A 13,705-nucleotide genomic window follows, 5' to 3' on the forward strand; every position below is an offset into this window, starting at 1 on the left:
TCGGGGGTTTTGAAGGACTTTCATGGCCTTGACGTAGTAAATTTTAAGGACTTGAAACAATGTGTTTAGTACCTGGGCCAGAAAACAATGCCTGCAACGATAAACCCAATTTGTAAGTACTAAATTGTACTTCAGAAAGCGGTTGAAGTTTTTTCTGCTAGTACTACTGCCTGGTTAATGGTTTAAGCTCAATCGGAGGAGTTGCTTCGACACTTTTGGAAAGTAAGGCAGTTCAGGCAGCACCCAGCATAAGTGCATGCCCTGTTTCGTAGGAAAATATCGTTAAAAGAGAATGCTTAAGCAAAATGCTCAGACTAAAACACTTAGGGGATGTAATCACCAAAGCATACAGGCACTGCAATAAAGACACTAGAAAGTTTCAAGAGTGTTAGGTCTTACTACTCGTATTTCTACAAGTCTTGTCTGTCCATCCAAATGGTTCAAGATGGCAGCAGAACACATGACCTATTGCCACCCATGACCAAAAAGCAAAATCACCAGATGGCGTGCCACCATATTTATTTCAAAACTGGAATAATTCGATGGAAAAGAAGCCGACCTTAAATATACACAGCCAAACCCGGATATATCGGACTTGAAGGGGACCGCAAAATAATTCGATACACAGAAATCGGCTTTACACGCCGCTTGCAGTTGTGAAAAATGGTATTGTATTTGTCTCGCAATCAACCCACTCGTATAATGAACCCACCCTCCACTTTTGCCGCCGAGAATTTGAAAAAAAAAAGCGTTAGTCGATGGTACGTTCCTTTCTTTTGGCCTTGTATCCACAGAGCGCCAAGATGCTGTGCAGCGATAACGTCATGGCGTGTTTATCTTTTGACTATACTTTTTGATAGCCCCTGCGGTGGCGAGGAGAGCTTAGCAGAGTGCCCGTGATAGCTTGATTGCATAAGCCTGGTTCGATTTGTCATGCCATGCTTATGCGGGCAGAGTTCACTGCCACAAAATGATTAGAAAGCGTGATAGCTGCAAATGCCGTTCGAAGTGAACAATGCGAAAAGCTGGTGTCATCATAGCAGCTGACTGCGTGCTTTTGTTGATTCATAGATGCAAGGATGAACGACTCTCACAAAGCAAAATTTAAACCTGGCACTTCCTAACGTCAGCAGCAGCCATAGCTTACAGTAGGCCGCATGTTCAGCATGACAAGGACTCTCGCTCAAAAAAAAAAGTCTGCAGCTTCTTAACGTCCCCAGCCACCATATCTTATGCTACGATGCACATTCAGCACCACGACACAAGCCAGACATCGCACGTCACCCGCCGCGCACAGAGGGTTCACAACACAGGCTGGAGAAAGTGTCCGACGTTGCCTGCCACGGGCTAAGCTGGCCTGTCGATGCACGCGTAGTGCATGTTGCTGCGAACGAAGACTAGGAAAGAGAAAAGAAGGGGAGAGAAAAAGCTCGGCAGAAGATTGGGCGTACCCTTCCGCTTCGCTCTATCGCGTTCTTTTCCTCTCAAGAACCCCACAGCTGCATTGACTGCATCTTCTCCGTACCGGCCGTTGCCAAAAAGGTTCCTTCTCGTTCTTTTATGCACATGACTTGAAAGTGTCACATGCTGGCGCGCGACAGACAATCACCAAAGATGCGCGCGCCTTTGAGGAAGGGGCGCGGCGTTGCTCTAGAGAGCAGCCGTTGCCGAACTGTTCTTTCTTATTCTTCCACGCGTGGCTTGAAAACTTCATGCAGCAAACGGCTGAGAGTGATGAGATAGTCTCTAGGGAAGGTGCACCTTCCAGTGCGTGGTGCGGAGCTTGATATATCGAACGACCGGTGAAATTGGAGTTCGATATGTGAAGCACGTTTCCTATACTTTTACATGGGATTTGCAAAGGGATACTCCGTGAGTTCAATATAACCAAAATTCGAATTATCCAGGTTCGACTGTACAGAAAATGAAAAACTTGGATTAAGAAGGAAACCTTGTAAGACAACTCAAGAGGCAGTGGCCTTCTCTTTGAAACTAGATCAGGATGTCTTAGAACCCAAAGCTACAGAAGGAAGTTTAATCAAGAAGATGAAACTTGTGCTCTGCGCGGTAAATGGCCAGAAACAATTGAACATATTATACTGGAGTGTGGCAGTATCCATCCAGATGTCGATGCGGGCATAGTCACCCTATCCGAAACTCTGGTGTTTCGAGGTAACAAAGGAAGTGTGAACGAATCAGCGGTATACGATTAGGAAGAGATGGAAGATTGGTAGCTACCTGATTATCAGGGAGGAGACGCATGGAAGCTAAACTGAAATTAAACATGGGTATGTAAAGATAACTTGGGCTTGAAAGGAAAGTCACTAAATTTGATGAGCGATGATGACTATCACCCCTCCATTTCAAAGGGGATGTTCATAACATCTATCCATTCATCCATAAGGTGTGAAATCACTACAGGCTCCCCGTTGTGCGCGTGAAGCCGCCAGGCCAGCAGTTACCTCCTATGCTGTCGTTCCACTATATATATGCCAGCCAAATAGTTGCAGAGATTGGGCTACTTAGAGCAACCATTGCTGTCAAAGTTCTGGCCCACCCGTTTGGTGCAGAGAATTAGAAGTGGTGGCAAATGATTCGGTACGACATGCATAGAATTACAAATCGAGTTGAGATCCAGTGTGCGTGAAACATTCATACCAATGACCTTTGGTCATCAGAACCGTAATGAAGGCGACCTTCAGAGGACCTTTGTGGAGAAACCAGTGGTTACAGAGGGACATAACTTCATCGCTTAGCGCTGAACGTGTTGGCACCCAAATTAGGGATCGCCACCTTTGCTACAACCCTAACCCCATTGGTAATGCTCTTTTTTTTATGGGATGTTATTTTTCGTCTTAATGGCACACAGACCTATACGGAAAGCTTTGATCGATGAACTCAACTACCAGCACTCTTAATTTAAACAAATTAAGTATGAAAATTTTTACAATGCCAAAATCAGTGACCAAGTTTAGATAAGCCTTCAGGTACCTGCGTACAGGAACATTTCATGGTACTGAGTCTTGAGACAACCAATGGCTTTCACCACTCATGCTCAAGTGCTGTTCTGTCCTGACCATCCTGACCAAGCCTAAATTTCGAGGACAGTATACCACTTTCTTAGATTTGAGAGTATTCAAGGCCTTGAATATAGTTTCCAAAATCAAGGATTTTCTCCAAGGACTGCTATCGACCCTGTTCACAGCACATGGGTAGGCTCATGTTATATTTAAGGGACGCAGAACATGTTTTCAAGACATATTCATTCTGCTGAAGGTCAATAACAAAATAATGGTCATCTTACTGTATTTATATCTGGGTTACCAACCTCACACAAACTCTGCCACTGTGAACCACAATTACTAAACTGAATGCAGGCCAGTGTCCCAGGCAGTTAGGACTCTGGTGAAGTATCTGTAAGGAAACATGGTGCATAACAAAACAGAACACAACAAATGTTTTACAGTACAACCTCGATAATTCGAACTCGGTTAATTCGAAATCCCAGATAATTCGAAGGTTTTCTGCGGTCCCGTATTTTCCAATGTAAATTTGGCCGGATAATTCGAACAGGCGGCCTGCGCCAGCACGGTTAATTCGAAAATTTGGACTGCTATGCGGCAATGCCTGATCCATGTTTCGCCGCAAACCCGGCGAAACGACGGCCCTACAGAGCCGCGAGGCAAAGCCACATAGTAATGGTGATGATTTATAGGCGAAGCGCCCCAGCCGGAGCACTCTCTGCACAAAAATCGGTCCACAGTGCGCCTCGCGCACCGCCGAAACACGCGCCTGCAGAGGAGAAGACGTGCTTCACTGCAACACGGCGGGCATACCGGTTTTTATCACGTGACCTCGCCCCCACTCCATCCCTTGGTGTGCTTCGCCCACTCTTCCCCCGTGCCTCCGACGCTGCAAGTACGCCACCACCACCGCCGCGCCGGTCTCGCCTGCGCCATTTCTTTGTGTTGTGCGCTGTGGTTAGGGGTCGGCTACTGTGCCGTTTTTTTTGGGCGGGACTGTGCAGAAGTGCTAGCTTTGTGACCGTAGCAGTGCAGAAATGCCAAAGTACAAGACTTTAACGCTGCAGCAGAAGTTCTGCTTGATCCAGGAAGCAGGCAAGAGCGCTTGTTCGAAGACCGAGTTGGCCAAAAGGCATGGCGTGCCCCTCTCGATGTTGTCCACAATATTGAGCAACAAGTCAAAAATACTAGAGGCTTACGGCAAGACCTATTCTTCGAAGCGGTCACGAGTGCGGGCTCCCACGTATCAAGATGTGGAAGCTGCTCTGCTTCGCTGGCTGCAGAAAGCAAACGCTGCCCACCTTCCCGTCAATGGAACGCTACTGCGGGAGAAGGCCAACGACCTAGCTCTACAACTTGGGCACGAGGAATTTAAGTGCAGCAATGGATGGTTTTGCCGTTTTAAAGAACGTGTAATAGGGCGTTTATTGACGCCCTATTACAAACGCAATAATTTAACCTTTCTCACCGTCTGTGGTGAGAGCGGCAGCACTAACGAGAGCGTTGTCGAGGATTGGTTGAACGTTATCTGAACGTTATCCGCAGTTTTGTTCAGTGCCGCGGTGGAAGTTCAGAGATGTTTCGTCTATTTGACCAACTCGAGAGCATGACCTTAGGAGCCGCAAACTACCGGACGCGGCAAACCAGCATCTCTGATTACTTTCAGTAGTAATTCAAAATATGCCGAATAAAGGTAACACGTTCCTGCAACGAATTTTTTTGCCTAAGTCTTATTTCTTGGTGTGTTCGGTTAATTCGAAAACCCGCTTAATTCGAAGATTTTTCGCGGTCCCGATGACTTCGAATTAACGAGGTTGTACTGAATTTTGAAAAGCATAAAACGAGAAATTCCTCAACTCGTGGTAACCAGACATCTGCTAGCATACTCGATCTTGTGTTAAACACCTCTCTCGAAACTATACCTCAACTTGATCCATGGCTCAAGCCACCCCAATGTAATTCTTTTAGCTAAGCCCACACACTCTCCCCAGCATTTGAGATGATGCACGTTACTAAAGAATCATAACAAAGCAGATTTTCATTCCACTATAGAGCAGAGATCGAGTGCCTTAGCAGTACTTCCTTCCCATAGCTCTAGGAGCATTCCATTCATGAGAACTGGTGGATACTTCAAGAGAATGTTGGTTTGGTTTGTGGGGTTTAACGTCCCAAAACAACTCAGGCTATGAGAGACGCCGCAGTGGAGGACTCCGGAAATTTCGACCGCCTGGGGTTCTTTAACGTGCATCGCACAGCTCACGGGCGCCTTGCCTTTCGCCTGCATCGAAAAGCTGCCGCCGAGGCCGGGATTCGATCCTGCGTCCTTGGGAACAGTAGTCAAGCGCCGTAACCACTGCGCCACCCCGGCGGGGTCTTCAAGAGAATGTGAATGAGCTAACAGACAAATTCGTTCTAATACATTCCTCGTTTCCTGGTATAGCTCATAGCTCAAGCACCTGCTAAATAAGAAACGATGCATCTGTCTAAGCCTAAAGTGGGCCACCACTGCTCATAAATGGCCTCATTAAATAATTGCTGCATCAGGGTACAAGCAAGCCCCGAAGAATGCCCAACATTGCCTACTTTACGTACCTCTAACCCCCTGGATCTCTGGTATGTCACTAACATGTACAGACCAAACCCACCAGTTCCGAAACTAATTCCCTCAAACATGCATCTGCAGTGAAGCCCCTCTCTTACCGGGTGGCAAACCCTGGCACCCCATCTGGAGGCTGGTTAGCAGAGCCGCGTCCCGGAAACGTGTCTCAGCAGCAAACCACAGTAGCCAGGCAAAGGCCACACTGGTCAGTGGCACCCTGCATCAGAGCCACAATTGCACAACATGCTACCCTTAGGGCTACCCCCTACACATGCACATTTCTTCTTCCCTTTGCACTCTTGCTCTTTAAGTTACTGTTACTGTTAAAGTTACCCTTTCCACAGTATTGCCTTCAATTAGCAAACAAGTCACATACTTTTCTTTTGCGGGATACTGATTATTCCTGACCTTCCCGCCACATGTGCTACACCACACCTTTGATCTCCTAGTTGACTCTGGCGGTCTGGGTCAGTGGTTATTGCATCCTCTATAATTAGATGTGCATTTCTTGACAACTTCCTATTGACTAGCACACTGTAATCCGCTGGTCCCTTTTCTGACTCCCGGTCACTGACTTGGTTGTCTTCACACTGTTACGCTAAGTTGTGTCGCACAAAGATGAGACCGAGACTCAAAGATCTTGCTGTGGCTGCTCTGACCTTCCCCCGTCTTCCCATTCCCCTGGTCCATCCTCACAACCTGGTGGAGGTCGCCCAGTAATGCTTCCTTGCCTGGCACAAACTGAACGGGGAAGACGTGCCTGAACAAACTGGCATGGCGAGTCAAGATAGACTATCTTCCACCAAGTATGGGATTGATTTTGTTCCTGGCTTTATCGGCACAAGTTGAGAATGTGCATGTCAATGTTGCCTAAACATTATCGACAAGTACAGGGATGCTACAGCTGAAATCAAACAATGCAGTTAATCAAAGTTGCTTTCTTTCTCAAGGCACAACACTACCGTGGGTCAGGGACAACACAGATATCGTACCTGGGTAGACAAAGTTTAGGGATGAGATAGAGAAGTGCTATGGAAACCCAAATAAAAAAAGCAGATATGAGACAGACCCTCGCTAACTGTTTGCAGCTATCTGAGATAAACTCGACTCTGTACACAGAGGAAGCCCTGAAGCTCTGCCAAATTATGAACAGGTGAGACTGCTCAAGATCTTAATAATTTCTTAGCTGTCACCCTGGTTCTCACCAGTCCCTTGAGCAGGTGAAAACGTTTTCACCAGCTCAAAGGCACTGAAAACCCGATGAATATCAGCCAGGTTATGGCATCTGTCAATGGGGCCATTATTGCGAGCACTGACTATTGTGTAAATAGCTATCTTCGCTTAAACTGGTCTGGAGAGCTGCCAGAGTTTTTGCGTCTTAGATGTCTACCACGCATGCTCAGCCCATCTGTAGAGCAGTCCACTTATAATGAATGATATTGAAAAAACAAAAAAATATATAAGTCAGTTATTCAACTGGTTATCATTAAGTGGGACTGGACAAAAAAAAACCCGAAATCACACGTCTCGATTCGCATTCATCATTACAGTCAAAGTAGGGGCTGTAGAATGAAGGTTGTAACGGAGAGCAAGAAGTGTGACGTGGTGCAGCAAGATATGGCAAGATCGACGTGCCAGAAAATTGAAGTGTGAAGAAAGGTAGCGGACGAGGGATGTGGCATTCAGCACAGAGGTGGCAGCTGACGGACATTGGGCCCACGCTGTACTGCACTTCCCTCAATTCGCCTGTACTAGACCTTTGGCGTCTTCTGCCAACGCAATGTGCGCTGGCGGTCTCAAAGTGCTCAATGCTTCGTCATCATTCGCAGACCTCTTGGGACCTTTGGCGTACAACCACCTCAGGGATTCCCTTCCACCCTTTGTTTGCTGCTTCCCCTGCTGCCTGAGCCCTTCCATGTCATGCTATCAATGGTTTTTGGTCCCGACGTGGAACATTCCAGCCGCTGATGCAATTCCAGTCGACAGCAGACATTCACGAATTGGTGAACATTTTCATTTTGCTTGTTTTGCAAATATTGTGTGTGTGGTTTGAGCACATTTCTCATTGTTTTACGTGTGCACTGATCTGTGTCATTATTGGGTTTTTCTTATCATAAGAGTGGCTTCATTTGCCATGATTCCCATAATTTGCGCTCACCCCCTGGTAGCAAGTGTAATGTGAAGAAGAAAAGACACTCACAGCTCTCGCTGGTGTGCCCGTGTGTCCCACAAGAAAGGGAGCAACGCTGGCCATGCGTTCCGCAGTTGTGCTGCAAAGGAGGTCGTGGTCCCCTCCTCTGCCAGGCGGAATGCCAGGCAGAGACACTCCAGGAACAGCTCCAACACACACTGCTGCAGCTGTGGGCAGGGAGAGACCGGCATTCCAATCAGTTCCACATTTGGGCAAAAAGAGGCCACTGCGCGAGGAGTGCCACTGATGCCAGGGGACAACCGTGATCGACTCTCGTTATTTCAAACTCGCCTTAGCTTGAGGTGACTGCACTGGGCTTCTCCGAACACTTCCTGTAAACCACATTAATTTCAATAGACCGATCCCACCGATCGATCTGCGCATGCGCCAGTTGCACCGCTTTCACCTGGGTATGTTAGTTATAGTCAGCTGGTCAGAGTGTGCACATCGAACTGCGCTACTGCAATCTCTGCACCACACAATCTCACTGCCCATTTTTCATACTTCACCGCTGAGAAAAAGTCATCATGTCATTATTTTACAAAATTACACTGGCTGTTACATGCAAGGCAAATGTTCTAAGGGTTCTTTTGTTCTTTTAAGCAATGGCTTTTACCTCTCGTCCGGTCATAAAGCTGCTGGCGCAATCAGCACCACGTGCCGGATATAATTGCGGCCTGTGTAAAAAATCGCATTGGGGTAATGGGTGGTTAAAATGATTGATCATTGATTGCTGTGTGATAGGTGATGAGTTAAAGAAATCATTGTAATTAATTGATAAAATAAGAAAACAAAAATGAAAACAATTAGAAAAAGGATCTTCAAGGGTATCAGTATGCTTAGAATGAAGAGCGAATGCTTGATAATGCTAAGTAAGAAATATTGTGGTATGTAATTGATTCAATAATTAAGTGAAATATCTGAAAAAATAAAAATTGGAAATGATGACTCAAACGTGTCAAAATTCTCAGAATGAAAGGACAATGCTTGATGATGCTAATTAAAAATAAACATGTACTGAACAATTAACTAATTAATAATTGGAGACTAGAAAAATAAAAAAAACGGACTTCAAAGGTCTCTAAATGATCAGAATAAAAAGCCAATTCTTGGTGGCTTCGATTAGGAAAATTTAGAATGTGTAATTGATCAATAAATAATTGAAATGAAAATTGCGTTCGAACGTGTCGAACTGCTCAGAAAGGAAACCAATATTGGCAGATGCTGTAGTATAGACTAGAAAAATCTAGAATGTGTAATTCATCAATAAATAATTGAAATAGTTTAAATAAAAAATGCGTTCGAATGTGTCAAACTGCTCAGAAAAAAAAGCCAATGTTGGCAGATGCTGTAGTATCGGCGTATAAAAAAAATGATAAAAGTAAAGAGAAAATTAAAATAAGCAACAATTGGAAAGTGAAACCTACTTTTTTTGCGTGTGAAACGCTATCGCATCATACCTTTAACGGTTCAGTTTAAGTGTCCCCTAATTTTTATTTTCGTGGTTAACAACTGATACACGGTGAGTATCGTATCATATGAGTCATGTACGAATACACTTAGATGTACAAAAATTTTTTGAGTTGCTGATTTAGCCCGCATTCTTTGCGATGCATATAACGTTATGTGCACTTAGTGACGGATTTCAGGGATACAAATTTAGCAACAGTTGTCTGTTGCGAAGCTGAGTCGTTCGTGTCCTAATAGTGCTTACCTGGATTTCACACACAACCAATATTTGATTTTTCAGACCACCTTAAGTTGCGCGAACAAAGACACACACAAGACAGGGTACAGGACGAGCGCAAACTGCCAACTGTTTTTTGGAAAGAAAGAGGAATGTATATTTAAACCCTCGGCCACTCAGGCATTTATAGCCCCTTCGCACTCACCCCACCCGGTATCAAAATTCATCAATGACAAGCCTAGGCATGTTGTGTTTAAACATACATTGCACTGAAACATGCTGTGCAGTTAAATTGCGCATCAACAGAACTGTTTTAGTGTACTGTAATCAGCACATGGATTCATGCGGCGGATGTATGCATAGGCGTTGAAATAAAGTGTCCCCTTCTCAAAATCAATATAAACGAACTGTGAAATGCCAAGCAGTGTCCGAAATGGCACGACTGGCCAATGTGCATGCTCAACTGCAGCCACGGGATGGCATGAAGATAGGAAAAGCCAAGCTGAAACTATGCACTTGAGCTATTGGAAACTAAAACGACTTTCAGGGGGCACTGAGAAGTCTAGATACCAGGAAGACTTCAAAGTGCAAGGGGGGATGAAGAGGTATGTTCACACACCAAGGCACAGACTGGCCAATAACAAAATCATTTTACAAAGACCATATCTTTGTCGCATTACAACTGCCGGTAAAAGGACATGCCTAGGGGTAGTTTATGCAGAACGCTGACATGAACTGGACAAAGCGGACCAGAAAAATGGCAAAGCCAATATTTGGACAGTGGCAGGGGGACGAAGCCAGAATTATCGGATAAGAAAAGGTGAAAGAAACAGAAAGGGGTCTATGGAAAACAAGGATGCAGATGGAATCAGCACTGGAAATGTATCAAACTTTCGATAAAGATACTAACAAAGAAAGCATCTACGATAATTCTAGGGGCAGCCCACTGCTGTCCGAGGCTATAGGACAGAAGTACCCTGCAAAGTACCAAGAAATAGACACATTATGCAGCGCGTGCGGAGAGGATGAGAAAACGGCTGAACACTTGAAAAGTAGACTGAATGAGTAGAAATAACAAAAGAGAGGTTGGCTAATAAAGGCTTTACAAAAGTTAGCGCCATTTAGTGAAAGAGACAGAAACTGTGAGCGGCGGCCATGTTTTGTTCAGTCCGCCCGCGCCTCCCATCGAGTACGCTGTCAAGGTGAGCCTTTGTGGAACCCGTGCTTGCACCGCAAGGTGCATTGGAATGATCACAAGCGACTGTTGCATTTTTTAACCAACTGCTACGGTAACTGCTGGTTACTGCGTACCATTCTGCAGCAAGCGCACCGTCGTAGATGCGCACGGAAACAAAGCAAACGCGTGTATGTGACCGCTCGTTTGCAATCCTAATCGGTTTTACAAGTGTCACTTGCATCATGTAAAGCATTACTGCCCGTCCCTCTGACTGGGAGCTAGCTCACAGAACGTGCTATCACCTAAAACAGCAAGGTTGTTTTGCGCGCTATGGAGCCTTGTTAACTTGAAGGATAAGCTTATACTTCGATGGAGGACATGTGAGAAGGAGCAATGCATGTATACCGAACATCATCATCATCAGCAGCAGCCTGATTATACCCACTGCAGAGCGAAGGCCTCTCCCATATTTCTCCACTTAACCCGGTTCTGTGCTAGCTGCATCCACTTGACCCCTGCGAACTTCTTAATCTCATCCGCCCTCCTAACTTTCTGCCGCCCCCTGCTACACTTTCCTTCCCTTGGAATCCAGTTTGTTACCTTCAGCGACCATCGGTTATCCTCTCTTCGCATTACATGTCCTGCCCATGTATACCGAACACTATAGTTCAAATACGTTCTTTGAAACCGTTTGTACGTAGGTTGCATTTACCATTGTGTATTTGATTTAAGATAAGGGCATGATTACCGAAACTACTTTTCACAGTCATACGAAATTGTAGTGCTTGGTGCAGAGAGCAATACGGCTGTCTAGTGCGCCCGAGGCACGCTGCAAAAGCGGCTGCCAAACCCGCGGCGTCTATTAAAGCAGGAGAAGATGACATCCCACTAGTGTGTTGTAATATACTCACGTACAGCCCGTTTCAAAAGATGTTATCGCGTGATAATACATGCAAAGTCCGGTCGACGTCCAGAGCGCGCAGCTCAGGTTTGCATTCTGTGCCTTCATACCAGCTAGTACGGCCGATAAAATAACGAAGTTTGCTTTTCACTTTTGTGCATTTTATCGAGTCACCCGATGGTTCGCTAATTGACAGCTACATAAAATTCAGTTGATTTAGTAAATATGCCGATTTCTTGTTTATTCCCTCTGTCAGATAGCAGACATTTGAAGCCTTAACCTCATATGAAAGTGTTGTCATGGGAAGCTTCGAGGAACTCGGAGGAAGAGGAACTCGGCTGAAACGAAAAAAAAATTTGAAGTCAACTCACATTACTGCGAAGTGTCAGTGCTTGGTGCAACTGGCTGTGTTCATAAAGTCAAATTTATATTATACAATACTGTTATAAAACATTAGGGGGACACTTAAGCTCCGCCGTTAAGGGTATGACGCGATAGTGTCTCTCTCTCTCTCTCACACACGTTTTTTTCTTTCTTTTTTGAATTTTTAGCTTTTATTTATTTTATATTTCGATTATTTGTTCCTTTATTTTATTTAATGTTTTATATTTTTATCAATCAATACTCAGAGTCAGCAACAATCACATTTCCATTCTGAGTAATTTGACACCTTTGAACACATTCAATTATTTCAATTAATCAATTACACATTCTAAATTTTCTTCATTAGCATCACCAAATACTGGTTTTTCCTTCTGAGCATTTTTCACCTTTAAACCCTCAATTTCCATTTTTTTCTTTTTTTTTTTGTTGTTTATTTCATCAATTGGTTAATTAATTACAAATATTTTATTACCTCATCATCGCCTATTGCACACCAATCAATCTTCACTCACTGGAAGCAGAAATTACCATGACACATTTTTCTTTCTTTTTTTAAGCAGCCCCCGATTATTTCCCAGACTCGTGCCAATAACTGCGTCGACGGCATAGACAGGAAAATGCTAAGCGCCATTCCGGCTTACGTCAAATTACGCACAATTCTTTCATCTCAAAACCAATTGCATCCTCGCTCATTTCACCAACGAGTATCCCACTGGTAGCAGTGGAATGAGCGAGGGTGATGCGCAAACCCAGCAAACTCGCGATCGTCTCTCATAGTCGTTAAAGTAAATAGCAAAGGCACACAGACAAAAACAAATCTGCACATTACAAAACTCTAGATGCTGTACCTAGATACGGATGACGCTGCGCGGATCAACGAGGGGCCCATGCACGACTCGTAGAGCAGTTTGTAATCGCTACGCTTCGGCTGTCAAAATACGCTTCTTGGCTTCGCTAATAGACACCGCCAGGGACAGAAAAGAGGTCCAAGCACTGCACACTAGGTTACAACATGAAAAGCGCGGACAGAATGGCGGGCACTGACGGACGGACACGAAGCGAACCAAAGCGAACGGATAGAGCGAACAAAATATGGCTGCCAGCGCCGGATCAGCGTGCCGTTCATGGTTGCCAGACTTACTTTTGTAAACCCTCTATTGGTGGCTAAAATCAAAGCAGGTGTAAGTGCAACATATATATATTCATGGCTCGGGCGTAGGCGCCACTACCACCCGGTTCAAAGAGTTCAGCCCTAACCACTTATGCATGCAAAAAATGTACACTAAGTCTACTATACTCCCGGACCGCTTTTTCTGGCTATGCAGCCAAAGGTATACAGAGCTGAAACGCATCAGCGTAGCAGAATATCGTCCCTTCACACATTTTGTAGATCACGCTCTAGAATATTGCACCGTTACAGAAATATTCATGTTATTATTGCATCACAATTGTATAACCAGACAAGCCAGTGCTGCATCGCTACTGCAGTGAATTTTCATACCAGTGCAGTATGCCAAGCAAATGGGAATGCTGCGCCATCTGTCCGGAATCTCCGGAAAGTATATGTCGGCTGCTTCTGCTATGTCTACCTGCCGGTTTCTGTTCGCATAGCAATGCACTTGTTTTGGCAATGTATGCAGTGCAATATTCATTAACCGCGAATTTATGTTCATTTATAGCCTGAAAAGATATTTCTGTGTCGTTGGCAGCTTGAAAACTGCAACTTTCAGTAAAGGTAGAACT

The 13,705-nt window shown here is 44.9% G+C and overlaps 1 protein-coding gene across 1 annotated transcript in view; it reads right to left on the reverse strand.

The window, feature by feature from the left end:
* The window catches only part of LOC146200454 (uncharacterized), a 102,001-nt gene that overhangs the window by 31,462 nt on the left and 56,834 nt on the right, over positions 1 to 13,705 (reverse strand). The window contains exons 14-15 of the mRNA XM_084592369.1: positions 7,823 to 7,980; positions 5,724 to 5,839 (exon numbers count right to left, since the gene is read on the reverse strand). Coding sequence (XP_084448495.1) covers positions 5,724 to 5,839; positions 7,823 to 7,980 — 274 coding nt within the window. The remainder of the gene's footprint in view (positions 1 to 5,723; positions 5,840 to 7,822; positions 7,981 to 13,705) is intronic.

The sequence above is a fragment of the Amblyomma maculatum genome, chromosome 2 (genome assembly GCF_055883805.1).
Source record: "Amblyomma maculatum isolate TAMU_Amacu chromosome 2, ASM5588380v1, whole genome shotgun sequence".
NCBI classification, from domain to species: domain Eukaryota; kingdom Metazoa; phylum Arthropoda; class Arachnida; order Ixodida; family Ixodidae; genus Amblyomma; species Amblyomma maculatum.